The sequence below is a fragment of the Siphateles boraxobius genome, unplaced genomic scaffold, assembly GCF_051911475.1.
Source record: "Siphateles boraxobius isolate OS27281-9 unplaced genomic scaffold, OSU_SipBor_1 18, whole genome shotgun sequence".
In the NCBI taxonomy this organism is placed as follows: domain Eukaryota; kingdom Metazoa; phylum Chordata; class Actinopteri; order Cypriniformes; family Leuciscidae; genus Siphateles; species Siphateles boraxobius.
Genome location: NW_027508788.1, coordinates 10,642,788 through 10,661,741, shown reverse-complemented (window position 1 = coordinate 10,661,741; position 18,954 = coordinate 10,642,788). Strand labels below are relative to the sequence as shown.

At 36.8% G+C, this 18,954-nt stretch overlaps 1 protein-coding gene across 1 annotated transcript; it reads left to right on the top strand.

The window, feature by feature from the left end:
• Positions 1-13: 13 nt before the first annotated feature.
• nhp2 (NHP2 ribonucleoprotein homolog (yeast)) lies at positions 14-2,262 on the top strand. Its single transcript, XM_077233459.1, has 4 exons — positions 14-279; positions 443-512; positions 811-916; positions 1,009-2,262. The coding sequence occupies exons 1-4, from the start codon at positions 129-131 to the stop codon at positions 1,132-1,134; spliced, it is 453 nt and encodes a 150-aa protein (XP_077089574.1). The 5' UTR covers positions 14-128; the 3' UTR covers positions 1,135-2,262.
• Positions 2,263-18,954: the final 16,692 nt, after the last annotated feature.

The following is an 18,954-nucleotide window of genomic DNA, read 5'->3' as shown; positions in this document are numbered from 1 at the left end:
CACAGTATATGCCGTCGAAAGGCGAGTGTGTCGAAAACACCGGAAATACGTTCAGAGTCACTGCACGTGTTTTGTGTCCTGCTACACAAACCCTATCTCTTAGTAATAATTGTCCCATATTTCGAAAAATGACAAAGATAAAGAAGGAGAAAACCGGCGAGGAGGAGACTGGGGGAACAGAGAAATCGTACCAAGAGTTAATAGCTAATATAAACCCCATCGCAAACCCGCTTGCATCGCGTAAACTTAGCAAAAAGCTCTACAAATGCGTCAAGAAAGGTAACATTTTGTTCTATTTTCCCCACACGATAAACGTAAACTATAATTCCTTTAAATCTGAATAAACGTATACTAAACATGTATGTATTTTTATTGTTAAAGAGACCGGCACGTGTTTCCAGTCAGTTCATTATAAATGTTATTTATTCATTGTTTTTCACAGCTGCTAAAGTCAAACAGATTCGACGAGGAGTGAAAGAGGTACAGAAGTTTATCAACAAAGGGGAGACTGGGTAAGATGCGGTTCATTTTCCTCATGTTTTAGTGTAATGGTCACTTGTTGAGCAGTCCACACGTTTGTTATTTTAACCAGAGGTGTCAATTCCAGGGGTCAGAAAGTAAAAGTGCTGCCATATGTTTATTCCACCCATTAACTCAGCCAGCTGATCTCACTAATTAGTTCTATCTCCTGGCTGAAAAACTGTGCTAATTAGCAAATCCAGGTGGTTGGAACAAAATACTGAGGAATTTTACTTTCTGAACCTGGACTTGACACCTCTGATTTTAACACTATTTTCTGTCATCATTTAGTATTGTGATATTCGCTGGAGACACTCTTCCCATCGAGGTGTATTGCCACTTACCAATCATGTGTGAAGACCGAAACCTTGCTTATGCTTATGTTCCATCTAAAGTTGTAAGTTCAGGAGTGTATTATGTTTGCCTCTCCAAATCAAATGTGTTGTATAGAGTTACAGTACTCATGTGCTTGTATCCCTCTTTCGGCAGGATTTGGGCTCGTCAGCTGGATCCAAACGGCCCACTTGTGTTATCATGGTCAAACCGCATGATGAATATAAAGAAGCCTATGATGAGTGTCTGGAGGAAGTCGCATCTCTGCCTAAACCAATCTGAGGACATCTATATTCAATCATTCTATTAAAAATGAAAATAAAACCAATTTGGGTGATTTTGCATGGTGTTAGTGTTCACCAGTGCATCTGAAACCCAGTTCTGGATAGTTTTCTTCTTTGTGGACTTCTTTATTTGTGGAAAGGAGCAAACATGTATAATACAATTACAGTTACTACAGTTAATACAATGTAGTTTAAAGGAAGCTTCATGTTTGATTCAGCCAGTTGTTTTACTCATGTTTTACTGTTGATCTTTGTAATGCATTCTGTATTGATTGGATTTTGTGTTTTTTAAGTTTTTCAGAACGGCTTGATTGATTTGATTTTGGGGCAGTGGACCTCCGATGTTGAAATAAACTTCTTTTTTTTGTACAGTTTTTTTCCCCCTCATCTGTTTCTTTGGATAAGTACTAATTTAACATACTATTGCATTGTAACATGATGTGTTTAATTTTAAAATACAATGCTGCCAAAAGACATGCTATTAAATGTGTTAAAATGTACTTGAGTATGTTTTTATTACAATACAAATATACTTTAATGCATTTTTAATACATTTAACAGTTCGTCTTTTTCACCTGGGTAACTTGAATCAATATGAAATCATAAAATGCCATACATATGCTTTCTGGTTGAATACATCTGATTAATCTGTCTTATGTTCTTTCAACCTATACATGCATTCACTTAAATGTTCATAAACTTGATGGACTACCAATGTTGATATCACAATGAATCGTTAAGTAGCATTTTTTTTAAATCCAATTTTGCATATTTTTAAATACAGAAAGTCTGATCTGTAATAGTGCCTTTTTTTTCCAAACAGACATGGTGCTGATGCATATTTCAAATATCATTCTGTATAATATTAGCAAAAAGGTATATTTTACAAATGTAACAATTGACTGCAGAATGACAATGATTTGCAGGAAGAGATATTTTATAGACTTAGAAACAAATGCTACACTTGATGCGTTATTCTTAAGATTAATATTGTTTCACGTTCTCAAAAGTGAATTGAATTTATTTATTTTGGACAATGTATATTGTATTATTCATACTATGTCTACTCTGTTTTGTAAAGGCATTGTTTCCCCCTTAAAAACTAAAATAAACTCCCCACCAAGTACATTAAGTATGTTTAATGGACAGTTTGAGAAACCAATGTATAAAGAAGTCGTCCGTAACACAGAACCTGATTTCACAACATGTACAACAAAGTACAACAGGTTCCTGGATCAACATCTGTGTTGATGTGTTTCCAGGATCAACAAAGATATTGATCCAGGAACATGTTGTACTTGGTGAAATCAACTTCTGTGCTAACGACGACTTCTTTCCAATCAATTAATCAGATTTGAGGAACAAGATTGCATCTTACAACCAGGGTAAAGTGCTTCTACATCAGTGTTATTCATAATTTCCCTCTGATTTTAGGGATAACTTATGAGTAGGGTTAGGTTTAGGGATATGGTTAGGGTTGAATTTTCGGTCAGGGAAATAAGTTAACCCAGTCCCAGGAACGCGTCAACAATCACCACACCAACAGTTCTGTTACAATTCTGGCAACAGCCATGTGCATGTCCACATGGTGGCAGTATTGGCCTTCCACTAACTCCTTCTGTTCCGTTAGAGAGGTTATGCCATCAAGCCTGTACACACTCACTGCTCCATTTAGTTCGTTGTACTGGATATATGCTGTATTTTGTATCATCAAAACTTGAAAAATGTCACTCATCATTCTCATATATTTACTTAAAGCTCATGACTGAAACAGAATATGGCCATAAGTAGTGTAAGGCCTCTTTGTTTGGTGAGGCAACACAGTGTCTGTTAGGTGTTGAAACTGATAAACAGACTCCACTGTGGATCTCTTTCATTTCACTAGGCCCAGATTCCTGGTGCTTGTTTAGTCTATGTTGACATCTTAAATATTTAATACCGAAATGCTATTACTCCCATGGTGTTTGTTGTTTTTTGGCAGATTTTACTCCCAAATCATGTATATAAGCACAAGAGAGGGGTTTCAGTCCATCCATTTGCCAAAACCAGAGAACAAGGGCGGCTGACACTTAAGACTGCAGGCACATAAAGGCAGCAAGCATGGAAGACATGGATAATACAATTTCTTTTGCTTCACATTTCATCATTGTATTGGATTACACAAGATTTTCTTGTCTCTTGAGGGACCAAGACCACAGTTAGTCCACCAGATCTGAGGAGGTAGCCTACTTTGCATGGCAGAACAACGAAAAACAATACTGACATTTTGCTGACACGATCTATATGGGAAATGCAAAGGAATTCTGTTTGGATGTTTGGTATTTTGCACAGTGCACAGTCAAGACCTTCTTTTACTGTCTATGGTCAAGACAGTGATGGTCGTGGGAGGTATGAGGATCCGTAGCTCTACCATTGGAAAAAACTTAATGGCTAACTAGGATCACGTGTGTCTTCATAACCAATCACATTACAGAGTTGTGCGACAGTCAATCACTGTTTGCGAATAGGCTGCCATAGAAGGGCGAATACCAAACATCGTTTTTGCACCCTTGAAGGGCACTTCGGGAAGGGGACGTTATTTGTAGGAGCGTTCCAAACGGAAGTGAACAACTGAATCCCTTCACCATGTGCCCTTCCACAAGTTTCAATGGCATCGCTGTCGAAGAGTATGTAGCTGGTGAAGTGGATTTACTTATTGTAGAGCATTGTAATGTTTGAAGCGGATGTCATAAATGTCAGTAGACCGGGAAGATTTTAAAACAAGCGGTTCATTCATAAATCCGTAAGATCTTACCTTCATGCTGTGGAAATACAAACTGGAGGACAGAATACAAAGAGCGGAGTGCTAAAAATGGGCGGGGCTACATAAGGTCTAGAAACAGAATAATTCAAGGTGCTTTGTTTTGTTGTGATATATCTCACACTTTTTTGTCATGCATTTCATATTAAGTTTAAAAGAGTTTCATTAAAGAAACGTGTATTTATGTTTACTGCTTAACTTCGAAAGTTGGGAGCAAATCGGGAACACACACATACACACACACACACACACAAATATGTTTTTTTAAATATAAAATATGCTCCCTTCGCCGAGTGCATTCCGAAAGGCTTCGTTATGACAGACAAAGTGCCCTCCGAAGTCCCCACTTCAAGAGCTCTTCCCTTCGGAATGAGTAGGGCATAGGGACGTCACTTCCGAAAAGAATGAGAAGTGGCGTAAACTGAATCCTTCCTGTCGTGCAATTGTTAGTGACTTCTCTTATAAAACAGCATTTTTTCAGTGTAAACTTTAAAAATAGATCGATCCAAAACTAACGTTTAAGAGCATACATGTTGAAGATTAGCCGACAGGCCGTCGATTCCTTAAACGATAAGCCGTTTTCCCACAAAAGCAGTTTATTCAGTGTAGTGAAGGCTCTCCTCAACTGACATCCAATAAAAAAAAACTGCCTCTGGTCTCCTAGAGACAGAATTGGCAGGTGTTATGCTTTCTTTTTTTCTTTTTTTGCCAACCTTGCAGGCTTGCCTTCACGTGGCTGTGGTTAAGATGTGTCCCTAATCAAACACACCTGATTCAACTAATCGGATCGTTTGTAAAGACTCGTGAGACCTCAGATGGGTCAGATAATCTCTAATCTCTCAGTTAGATTATCAAAAAAGTACACTTGGACCAGGGTTGGGAACCACTGGATTTATAAACGCATTTTTGTTCTTAATGGATGAAAACTTGGGGGGCACAGAAACTGTGCGTTAATGCTTAAGGAAAGATGTGACAAGGACATACAAATGTCCTTTCTGTAAGCCACATTCCAGGCCACATGTTCATCTATTTACTCCCAACAGCGGGATGGGGTCTGACGTGAGTCACCTGTGTCCAGGGGCATGGTGACACAGCCAATGCCATGAGTTTACCAAACAAGTCTTAAAGTTCAGCCATGTTTTAGTGTACACACTGCAAAGTGTGGTCGATGTGTAATATGGGCGATGGAGGAAAAACAAGCTGAAGGAACTGAAAAAAACAAGTAATTAATTATTTTAGTCATAGATATGTGATATTGTTTGCCTGCATTGTACCATCAGGTGTTCTTGCTAAGGTAAGCATCACTATTGCTGTTTGAACAAGCATAAGTAATAAAATTTAGCGCAAAACTCAACTCACAATCTGCAAGTTGCTGAGGAGAGTAGATTTACAGTCTGTAAAATTTACAAATTTTAATTTTTCTCCATTGCCCGTTATTTCAGCTGGTCAGGCTGGAATAACAGCATAAAAATACAGTTCACCCAAATATATATATATATTAATTATTCCCCCTTAGGTTGTTCCAAACCTGTATGAGTTTCTTTATTCTGCTGAACACAAAAGAAGAAGATATTTTGAAGAATGTTGGTAACAAGACAGTTGATGGACCCCATTGACTTCCATAGTATTTTTTCCCTTTATTTTTTTTACCAACATTCTTCAAAATATCTTCTTTTGTGTTCAGCAGAAGAAAGAAACTCATACAGGTTTGGAACAACTTGAGGGTGAGTAAGTAATAAAAAAAATCCTTTTTGGGGGAACTATCCCTTTAAACCATGTAGCAACCACCCCAAAAAAAAAAAACCCTGGCAAGTGCATAGAAACACGCTAAAACTAACTCTGAACAACTTAGCAACTCATATCAACGGCCTTGCAACCATGTAAACATAGATTCCACATTCGACCGCTCTGGACATGTCGGTGCGTCCTGCGTCCGCCATCTTGAAACAGTCATCAATGATGCCACAATATTGCGCAGCTTCTGGTTGTGAAACCACCGAGATTTAAATTCCTGAAGAAATGGCATAACCTGACACTGGTGAGAATGTGTTGTGTTTTTATATGTATTAATTTAACATTACAGGTTTTTACTATGGTACATTTTTTATGTCGTGTTAGCTGACTCCTTCGTCTTGTTATATTGCGTTGAAGTCTATTGCATAGATATTCATACATGCATCTAACTGTGACAGTCAACTTGCCCTCGAATGTTCACGGACCGGTTTTGACCCTTCCAATATGACAGATGGCTTGCGTACAGCGGCCCATATAAACAGCTGCCATGAGCTATATATACAGTATATTTTTGCAACTACCCACAACACACTAGCATTTATGGAACAATTTGCGTTTTGGTTACTTTGACATTTGCCTCAATGTCAAGCTAATACTCTGCATAAAAAAGGCACTTTCATTGTGAGACAGTAATAAATGGAGGATGGAGAAAACCAACCTACAGTTGGTTTTCTCCCACACGCTTGTCTATCATTTCGTGTTTGTCTTTATCTCCCACCCATATCTTCACACTTTTTCTTTTTCCCCCCTAACCCTTTCTCTGTTGACATGTTTAACGTACAAAGTTGGCTGTTTGAGGTGGATATGCAGGAGAATGCAGGTTCTGGCCCATCTACTTTTCTCAGTATCTTAGCCGAAATGTCTTTTCCAGGGCTTGGCACTGTCCTCGCACATGTTTAGGGTATCAACAATGCACCTGCCGCCTGCCGTCCCCTCTGGAACAGCAGCACGCGCCACCTTGACACCCCCTCACCTCTCACCCATTGACCCTTCTTTACCCCGCCAGCGATACCGGTTCATGTCTTATATCGTTCCTATAAATCAACACGTCGGACTCACTGCTGTCTGTACAACTGTAGCATTACTGGAACTCTAGTTCTGTGCATGTTCTTGTGTGGCCTATCATCTCCTTCCCCTCTCTCTAAAGAATGGGACAGTTTCTATTCCAGACAGGTGCTGCTGGTGATGAAGCAGGTGTAGCAGGAGATTTACTGATTTCACCGTATTCTGTTGAGCAATAATTCTGAGCCTGGGGCATGGGGCAGGTAAACCCTCCGAAACGCCTGCACCCGCTGACTCTTTCCAAGACTAATACCCCTGTCAGCATCTCAGAAAGGAGGAGAACCTTCGTAAATTTTGCTGCCTTGCCTATTCCATGACATTGACAAAGAAATGACATTGCCAGTTCTAGTTGTTTAAAAGGCCTATTCAGTTTCCAAATTAAAATATATGTAGGCCCACACTACTATTCAAAATGTTGGGGTTGCGAAGACTTCATGTTATTGAAATAAGTCTCTAATACTCACTGCATGTAAAAAAAAAAAGGCTGCATGTATTTGGTCAAAATTTATTTCTATACAACAATATATTTAAAAAAGTTATTTATTCCTGTGTTGGCAAAGCTGACGTTTCATCGGGAATAATCCAGAAATCATTCTAATATACTGATTTGGTGCTCAAGAAACATTTCTTATTATTATCAAAGTTGAAAACAGTGTTAGTATTCCACAATATTTTTGTAGAAATGTCTCTGTCATTTTTGATCAATTTAATGCATCCTTGCTGAATAAATGTATATATTTCATTAAAAATGGCAACTTTTGAATAGTATATACATTTTAATATATAGTCCTATTATATTAATTATACTATATTTTTATAACCTTTTATTTTCCAGTACGATGATGATTTCAAATACAAAGTTTTCTGGAAGACAGGCAAACAGGTTGATCCACACAGACTTAACGTTGATCAGGCAGAAAATTGATGTGAGGGACACAAATATTTATATAGCAAACACAAATGAGGATGATTAATCGAACACAGCTGAACCAAATGAACTCACAATGGTGACCATGGTAACAAAGGAGTGGCGGGAAAACTGAACAAAGGAAAACATGTGACATAACACCCCCTCCGAGTAGGCTCGACCTTACGGGCGAGGAGCTGGAGAATGACGGGACGACGATCCCCTGGCGGTGGAGACGGTCTGTAAGCACAGACCCAGAGCTCCCCAGAACCGACAGACCACGCTGGACTCGAGAGAAGGAGTCCAGATGGTGACGAGGCTGACGGCAACTGGGGGATGATTTACTCCTTCTCAAAATTCTGGCCAGTTGATAATACCTAGAATATCAAAATCGACTGCTGGCGGTAGATCCTTTTCCTATTTAGCACCAAAACTTTTGAACAGTCTTCCTAACATTATCCGGGAAGCAGACACACGCTGTCAGTTCAAATCTAGACTAAAAACACATTTCTTTGGCTTAGCATACACATAACACACTATAGACTTCTATAATTCAATGTTAGGCTGCATAGTTTAGGTCAGCCGGAACCGGGAACACTTCCCATAAATCCTGATGTAATGTCTTCATCATAAGAAGGATGGCGTCTATGCTAATATAATAATATAATAATGTCTCTCGGTTTATCCCGAGGTTAATCAGGCCGGATCTGATGAAGGTCTCTGCTGGAGCCGAAGGTGGGAGCAGTCAAGACGGAGCCGGCAGGTCGACTGCCGAGATGGAGGGAAGAGATCCGAGGCTGGACAAACAAACAAAACTTTGGAAAAAAGAAAAGAAATTATGGCTCTCCTGAGCCAGGACGATAAACTTTGCCCGTTATTTCGAAATACAATCACATCAGACGATCATTTCAAATACAAAGTTTTAATTACAATCTAGAAGACAGGCAAATAGCTTTGTGATCAGACAGAGAATGGATTTGAGGGACCAACTTATATAGCAAACACAAATGAGGATGATAAATCAAACACAGCTGAACCAAAGGAACTCGATGATGGTGACCATGGTAACAAAGAAGTGGCGGGAAAACTGAACAAAGGAAAACATGTGACTAATGAAAACAAACTGTAACAATGTGTTTAGGTTCTGATATATATATATATATATATATATATATATATATATATATATATATATATATATATATATATATATATATATATATATATATATATATATAAGAATATTGTCTTAATGTTAAAATCTTGCTTCTCATATTTATCATATTTATTAAAAAATTAACATTAAATCTCAGGGACTCTTCAAGTTAAAAACTTGGGTCATAAGGGATTTGTGCAACAACAACAACAACAAAAAAGTCTAAGACAGTGTTTGAGTAGAAAACTATTAAAGGGTTTTCTGTCAGGCTTAATTGTTCATTGTAAAGGCAAAAATATTTACATGAAAGAGAAGAGAGTTGATCATACAATAGAAAGATTAGAGGGTGTTGAATTATAATGCTTGAGTGGTTCGAAGCGTATCGCTTCGTTCGAGCTGGCTTTTATCACAGAGATGTCAGGGTTAAGATCACAAACTCTTTAAGATCGTCATAAAAAGCAGCAGCTTGACCTCTATTTGCATAACAGTGACATTTTTGTTTGTGTTCCAAAGCCTTTTTCTGTGTGAGTGTGTGTGTGCGTGTATCAGGTTATTGGGGTGTCAGTGTGCCATCAGGACAGCCTTGGGGCGACCGGGGGCCTGTTGGGACACGTTCTCCAGCTTTGCAGTTCATAAACTCCTGTCAACCCTGTCATCCAATTCACACTTGAGTGCACCATCCACGCCCATCTGGAGATTAGCGCTGAAATCTAACGGGTCTAACAAGAGAAAGCCACCAGTGATAAATGACAAACCGATATAGTGACAAGCATCTGTCGGACTGATACTACACGATACTGAATGTTCCAAGAGCAATTAAAAACAATTCAATATCATTCTATTTCAACACCCATTTCTGTTCGTTTGTCATTCTTAGGTCTTGAGAGAAAAATAACGTTCAAGCCTTCTTCTCTCGTCAACGACTGGGCTTTTATGGAAATACTACATGCAAAACACAGCTCTTCTCTATTAAATATTTAACATGCATTTCAAAGCCATGGAGAGTTTACGGTTTTGGATGTTGGGGAAATGGCACACGGCCAGATGTGCCTGTGAACGACAGACGCGTAGAGAAGGTGATGCTCTGATTTATCTGTAGCCACAGGCTTTAACAGAAGACCCCAGTCCTCCATTATTTTCACCCCCTAACAGTGTTAATGCCTGTCTGGGATCCAGTTTAGCTGTAACTCCAAGTTCTGACAATCGTTCTTGTATACTTTATGACTTGATGAAATGAAAATATGGAAATGAGTAGCTGCACAAAGACCAACGTTTGCATTTCCACCTGCACAGACTTGTAAAGATCCCGGTAAGGAATCGCTTGGACTAGTATCTGGAAAACTAAGAGTCTCGTTTATGTTTCTCCGGCCTTCCCACCCAATATTCCAGTCTCATATTTCATAGACCGTTAGGAGATCTGAATTGTAATCCTTATGGAGATGATAAGAAACTCTGTGATTTTGCATAATTCTTCTTTCATACTTGATTTTTGTGATTACGTTGCACTGGGGGTGAACGTTTATTGATATTATACCGAGACAGATCTGTTGACACACAGTAAACCTAATCCTCTGGCCAGACAATGACACGCCAGGATTCATGAAGACTGTCGCTCTCAGGCGTCCTGAGGGAAACCCGTGGGACTGGTGCTGTCTATAGGGGTAGAGAGCTGGGTTATAGGGGTCCGACAAGCAATCAACGAAAATGAGGCATGCTGGGGCAGGACATGCTCCACACTCAGAGCTTCTCCATATCTAATGTTATCTCGGACTGATGTTCAATTCAGCGCCTTACACAATCTGCTTTAAGAATAAGCGCTTTTTATAGTTTCGCTTGCACATTTCCTTCTTTGAAGGAACCACAGCTTTAGAAAGAGAGCTTTCATTTTATTTCAACGATGGCTAGTTCCTTATTTTATAAACTTCTATAATGCTAAATGTTGTTGTTTTTTTACAATCTGCAAATAGTGTAAAGATGTAGAAATACTATATAAGATGTACTGCTTAGGTTTTACTTTTTTGGTTTGATTTTGTATCATAGGGTTATCATTGTTTTTTATGAGCTTTTGCTAGGCTATAGTATGACTGTTATATTTTTAAAGATTTTTTAATGAATGTTTATGGGGTATCCGATGAAAATTAGTGTAACATGATAAATATGATAATGATTGTGTCTTTAAATAAAGAAATAAAAAAATAACTGTTAACCACATAGAATTTTTTTATTACATATCTGCTCTGCAAAAAATAAAAAAAATAAAAATTATATATATATGGTGATCAAGACAACATGCGGAAATTCTTTTCAGGAATGATGACTTATTTGTACCATTATGCTGTACTTATGAACTAAAACAAAAATAAGATGCTATTAATTCTTTATTTTAACATTTATTTATTTACATTTTTAACTCATTTTAGTTAATTATTGACTTGATTATTTCTTTATTGATTCATTTATTTTTGTATTGTGCTAATTTTTATTGACAAATTTTAAAATAATATTTTGGTACAAATGCCATGAGCATTCTTACTTTTAAAATATTGAATTTACATTCAATAATTGATTGTATTTTTCTTTGGCAGGGGTTCAGGAAAGCTCATCATTCCCCATTCCTGATTTCATTCTAGCACCAATTTTCCCTTCATATTTTACAAGCAAATTGCCACTGTAATTATTGTAAAAGAGAATCTGGAGCACAAGCCTCGTCAGACAAAGATTATATCTGTGGGAACTTCTGTTCTTTATGCTAAATGAAACACACACACGCACGCACGCACACACACACACGCACGCACAAACACACACACACACACACACACACACACACACACACACACACACACACACACACACACACACACACACACACACACACACACACACACACACACACACACACACACACACACACACACACACACACACACACACACACACACACACACACACACACACACACACACATACACACACATACACACACACACACACACACACACACACATTTGTCCTTAGGCAACGCATGCATTGGATTGCTATGACAAAACTGCCATGGTGAAAGTAACAGTTTTGCACAGACATGCTGTAACTGAATCTTGAAGTGTGCTCATCAATAAACGTGACATTTACCAAGAATTACTGTGGGTTTCTGCTATTTTGCTCAGAATACGGAACGGCAAGCTGTCTGGTGCATGTGGCAGAAACCATCTCAGGTAATGAATGAGCAATAGAAACCAGTTAAACTCCCTGAATACAGTTCGACCCCACACATTCAATCCCAAATACTCAAAACACACTCAAAACACACGACTTAGACATACTCAATGACGTAATGCCAAGAATCTAAATCCTAATTATTATTGTTCTTACGTTTAGAGTGATTATTAATTCTAATTATTGAATTTTATCTTTTAAAGTTCAAAAGAGGTCAGTATGATTTTTTGAAATGCATTAATACTTTTATTTAACACTGATGCATTAAATTGATCAAAGGTAACAGTAAAGATAGTTACAACAGATTCTGTTTCAAATAAACATTCTTTTTTGAGTTTCCTGTTTATCAAAGAATTATTAAAAAAATATTAAGCAGCACAAATGTTTTGAAAAGTGATAATAAAAATTCAGCATATTAGAATGAATTCTGAATAATGATGCTGAAAATTCAGCTTTGTGTCACAGGAATAAATTAGGCCTACATTAAAACAGAAAACATTTTACATTTACATGTTAAAAACAGCTATTTTTAATTGTAAAATAAATGCAGTATGCATTTAAAAATATATATTTATTTGATTCATGTAGCATTGTTTTTACCACGTTTTTAAATGCAAATATATATGTAATGTATGCCCATTATGTGTAGTGTTATTTGAATTGAATTCATTTGTTACAGTATTTTTTCCAATTGCTAACACACAATTTTGCAAATTAGGCAGATTTTTTTTATCAAAATACTTAACACAATTCCCAAAACCACACACCCAAACTGTAGAATACCTCTTATATCCTGCCAAATGAAGCACTGCAACCAAAACTACATATAGCATTATCAAAATCAAACTTTTTGCACGAAATGGTACACACTTCATTCATATTACCAGATTTTTGTCTAACCAACTACACACTGGTGGGCATAATGAAAAGCTCTCTCAGGTTTAGTATGCTTTGCTATAATACTAAAATTGTAGAAAAATCTTCAGATTGTTCACATGCACAGAAATATTTGTAGATACACACACATGCTGTTGAAAAATGTTTTTTTTTCACCAAAAATTTTTCACTCTTCCATAGCGTGGACAAGAGGCATGCGCACAAAAAGCTGCCGGTCGTATACCTTCCACCGCCATGCCGAAACGAACTCTTCTATGTGGTTCAGAAGTGGTGGGTGGTCAGTAAACCAGTTTTGGGGCTGGGGCTGTACGATGAAAGCTCATGTTGTCTAATACTACAACACACTGGTTTCTTTGATGGTCTGCATCATTCATACGCTCTGGTGGTTGTGGAGTCTGTCCAGAAGTGTGAGAATATGGGCTGTGTTGGATGGTCCAAGGTTGGCATGATGGTGGAGGACACCATGCACAATGACGTTTCTCCCCATTCTTCTGGTCTTTGCTAGGTTGAACCCAGCCTCATCTATAAAGATGAACTCATGTGGGATTGCATGAGCATCCATTTATATGTGTGTATTTAATATGGTGTTGGAAACAATGTTGCGTGGAGTTTACTGCAGTCAATATTGTACTTACATCCACATATGCTCGTCTGATCTCTTTGTTTCTTTGAGAGTTTCTCTCAAACGACACCTTATAAAGTTGTTTCATTCTTATTTGATTTCGCTTGTGAATGCGAGCCAATGTGGACAGACTGACATGTTGAATGTTGTTGACTATGGTGTTGTCTTGGATGATGTGGCTTTGAATTTTTGAAACACTTCAACCCCCTATGTTTCTATGATTTTTAATGTCGAAATAAAGGCCTAAACAACTGAATTCCACGTCAATAAGCACAAAGTAATTGGTTTTTAAAACGAATATCTACTATTTACTGTGCATCTTTGCATAATTTATTTCGATAACGAAGAACTGTAAATGACAACATACATTGCTTTATGTATGTTGGGTGTGTGTATCCACGTTTGCAGTGTGTGTGTGTGTGTTCACTACTCACTACTCTGCTCCTAATGTGTGTGCACTTACTTGGATGGGTTAAATGCAGAGGTCAATACTTGAATACAAATGCAAAGGTTACCATACTTGGCCATCACGTGTCACGTGTCACTTTCACTTTAACTCATCAAAATAAGTTAAGCAATTTTCAACTTTTTTCAAGTTATAAAAGATTCAACTTAATTTTTTAAGTCAGTTTAATGTCATTTTAGTTGAAATGACTGAAACATTCAAGTTGATTGTACTTAAAAATTATAGGCGGCAAAATTTTTTTTTTACAGTGTTCTAGTTTTCCAGATTTATGTGTATAAAACTCTTGTTGCTTGAATATTTCCTTCATGCGGTCTTCCAGCTGCAGATTGTCTCTTCCATTGACCATGAACATCTGCTCGGAGGGATACAACAGGTTTTCTCCACACTCCTGCACTTGATGAGGCCGTAGGGCGTTTTTAATCAAGTTGTCTCAATCTATCTCCCCATTGGGCCTTGTGTTTACAAGCAACACTGGCCCATTGATGTGGCATGTGGCAGTAAACAGTAGGCACACTTACAGCATCGTTGGACAAGAGACAGCTCTTTGGATCTCAATAGAGTGGACTGCATTGAAGCTATTGTGTGTGTGAATGGAGATGAAGGAACGTGTGTATGAAGGCAGGGCGAGGTTTCTAGGGTCTGCAGGTGTGTGTGTGTGTGTGTGTGTGTGGCACATGCCAGATTTATCAACGGATCTGTGACATTCTGGTGATCACAAGGTCTCTGTTGTCATGCACAGACGCCAAGACTGCATGAGATCTTAACGTGGATTTAAATGAGCGGGGCAGCACAATTTCACTAACAGAGAGATATTTCAAGTTAACTGCAGTCAATAGCATGAAATCTGACTAATTCCATCAAATATGTCAGAATACTAAAACATACTAAAATATAATGTATTAAAGAAATGGCGACAGTAAGTAAACCCCCCATATCCCTCAGCAAATGCAGTGTTGTTTCTGATTAAGCATGCATCAGTGAGATTTTTATTGGTTAATTAAACAAACAGTATTTTTACAGTTTCACACACATTAAGCCACAGGCAATCGGATCTAGATCAGAAGACAGCAGCTGAGGCACCTGGCTATAAACACATGGCACACTCTCTGTGTTGATAGATTCAATCGATTAGATCAAAGTGACACATCTAAATGTAGAGTCAATTTGTTGTAGGGAGACAGTGAATCTTGTGTTTTGACAATAAACACCCGAGGAATCGAGGGCTGAGGGAGGGACTCTGGATGTTACAGGCAGAAATGATTGGCATATCTGTACATCAGTGAGTCCTACTGTTGTCATGCGCTGCCGCGGGGCCATAAATCCTACCCATTTATACTGATAAAGTAGGGTATTCACTCAAGCTGTAAGCATCATTATGGTTCATTATTAGATTATTGCTTAATACATACACCTATATACTTAAAATGTAATTTAAATATAAATCAAACTTTTACAGACATTTGTCTTGCTGTAATCACAAGAATGCTTCAAAATTATTGTTTTTTTCAGCTTATACATTGAATCTAAACTCGATTATAAAATGTAATGAAAAATGAATGTTTTTCTTTTTAATTTTAGTACAAGTTAATAAAAGCCATTTATATATATATATATATATATATATATATATATATATAAATATATATCACTGACTTGAAAAGTTGAAAATTGCTTAACTTATTTTAATGAGTCAAAGCAATGCAAAAACACATGTTGTCATAACTTATTGATAATATAATTTTTAATGCATATACTAGCCTACTCTAAAATTTTTTTTAGTTGTTCCAACCCATGTTTGGGTCAAATATGGACAACCACAACTGTTGGTTTAATTTTTTTATTTAATTTTTAAACCCAATTTTTGTGTTTGTCCATATTTGACCCAAACATGGGTTGAAACAACCAATCTTTTTTGAACGAAGCAAGAATATCTGAGCCTTTTTGTAGAAATAATTGGGCATATTTATCCTTCCATATTTATCTAGCCTATCTGTTTAAGTAGGTTTTTTATTGATTTATTTGTGTATTTATTTAATATTATACAGATACTAGTGAAAATGCTTCTATTTGGCATTTTTCGTTCAATTGTACTATCAGTATGAGTCAAGTTAATAGGAAAACTAGATATGTATATATTAACATGAATTTTAGAATGTGTTGCAAATGAAGCAAGAACTAACCTTTCGGTACAGACCTCTCTTTCCACATGCATGTTACAAATTACATTGACCCAGTGCAGAATCTAATACAACTTACATTTCTTCACTGTCATTCTTCAAACTCTTCAAACGTACAGTGGTCAGAGACTTTTAACCTCGCTGTATTGTGTAGAAGAGGATGTTTAGGGAACTGAAAGGTGAAACCAGCAGTGAACAGCTGACTCATTCTTTATAATCTGGAATGATCTTCCTATTTTAGTGTTTTATTTTCCACCTTACTTACAAATTCCTCAACCAAATGAGCCAGTGGAAGTAGAGCAAATGTCAGTTTCCCTCTGTTTGGTATGAGGGAGCGGGGATGAAAGACGATTCCCATGACAGTCATTAGTCTGATAACCTCAGCATTTCTGTGCTTATTTGACTTCTTTTATGACTACTGAGGTCAGAACACTTATGTAAACTAACCGGTCCAAACTGCTTCAATTCAAATTTGCTTTCTTTTTATCTGCACTCCCAAGTCTTGACACGCCGTAAAAAATAACCACCAAGCAGCATCACATATACTATGATCTGTATTCTGCTTTTTAGTGAACTGCAATCTGTAGATTCACTCCCTGAGGGAATAAACGAGTTGGGTGTATTTCTAGATATAACGTACAATATGTCACAACACACCTTTATCAGTCCCATTCAAATAAGGCCATTCATGATGAAGTCATGCTAACTCATCAGCATTTAGCTAAATAAACATAATGTTGTGTCACAAAAATTTATTTCCACTTGTCTCTCCTTTTCTTAAAACACTGTAATGAAAGTGAATAGAGAGAATCTGTAAACGTTTAAATACTCTCTGTTTCAATAGGCCTACAGCTACAAGGCATAATCAAAATGTGTAATAATGTGATTTAAGTGTGGAGAAAACATTTAACCTTTTCTATTTCATTTTAACTTCGTTGCAGTGACAACATAATACAAAATCCTAAACAATTGTACAATTGATGACTTAAACCGTTTTACAGCTCAATTAATTCACAGGTTTTAACAGAAAAAAGTACTTTTATAAAATTATGAGCTTCACATTACTGCTTTTGAATCATCCCAAAGGACTCCCATTTACTTCCATTGTAAGTGGATCATAACATAACCATAGTGGAAATTCATTTTCGTGTTAATCCATATATACCACAAATGCTGTTAATCAAGCTTAATTTATTGAACCAATTCTGTTATGGTCTTTTCGGATATTATGTCTGTAAATAAATAAATTCTCTAGTATGTTAGTTCGGCTGATTCCAACAAAGATTTTATAGTCTTGAGAGGAATATTGTCTTTCATCTGAGTAGCTGTTTGCAACCAAAGATTTTGAGACCCTGAGGAACAAGTTTTGTTTCATATACGTTTTTTTTTAAATTCCCCCTGGCTGTCAAACCAGTCTTTTCCTCTCGATTTAGGTTCGTTGTTTAACGGTTCCCTTATAGCTGTATTCCCCCTCACCTTTCTTTTACTTTGGGTCAGTGGCTGTAATGACAGACCAGGTTTTGACAATCATATGTTGGTCTAGGCTTGAAGTGTTTGGACCTTTTCACGCATTAGGCATTTGTATTTATTGTCCCTTTCGCAGTCTTTTCTCTTGCCTGACCTCCTCTTTGGTGTGGATCAGACTGAATTTAGTCAGCCAAAAGCACTGATAATTACGACTTGCTCTCTTTCTGCTAATGATGGCTGTTTCTTCTCGTGTTTAAGGCGTGTTGTTTAACGGTTCTTTGGGGATCTCCCTCCCCACGTGTCCTTTATGTGGGATGGATCACTAACTCTAATGGCAGATAGCAGGTATCTAACTTTAACTGAGCCTCATCACATCTTGATAAGCAATGATGAATCTGACTGAAATACGGGTGAAAGTTTTGTGATGCATTGCATCTCTTCCGTTGTATTAAACTTTTTTCTCCTTTCATTTCATGGTTTTAATTTTGCTTTTAAGTTTTTTTAAAATTAGCTTTATAAATGTCTTGTTTATTGCTTCAATCTTTAATTTATAGTGGAACATTTTCAGTTCAGTTTTGAGTTTTATTATGTACCCAGCACTTAAAAGGACAGTTCACTTAAAAAAAAAGAAAAACTGTCACCATTTACTCATCATTATGTTATAAGCCTGTATTACTTTGTTATGTGAAACATAAAAGAAGTTATTTTGAAGAATATTTAATCTGTTTTGTCCATATAATGAAAGTCAATGGGTTCCAAAACAACAACATTGTCCCACAAAAAAAAAACCAGAAAGATTTTCCACAATATCTTTTTTTTGTGTGTGTGTTCAGCAGATGAGAAAGTCTAGATTTGAAAAGACATGAGTGTGAGTAAATGATGACAGGTTTTTAATGTTGTTTTAGTATTATTTATTAATATTTAATATTTTCAGTATTCATTTTATTTATTTTGTCATTTGTATTCGTTTTTTGAATACTTGTATTTATTTTCCAATTTGTGTTTTTAGTTTAAATAACACTGTAAAAAAATCAGTGATCAGTAAGTTATGACAACATATGTTTTTACATTTCTTTAACTCATCAAAATAAGTTAAGCAATTTTCAACTTAATATTTTTTAATACAAGATTCAACTCATTTTTTAAAGTCAGTTTGATGTAATGTAAGTTGAAATGACTTAAACATCCAAGCTGATTGTACTTAAAAATGTAGGGCAGCAATTTTTTTTTACAGGGTTTAGTATTTCAACTTAC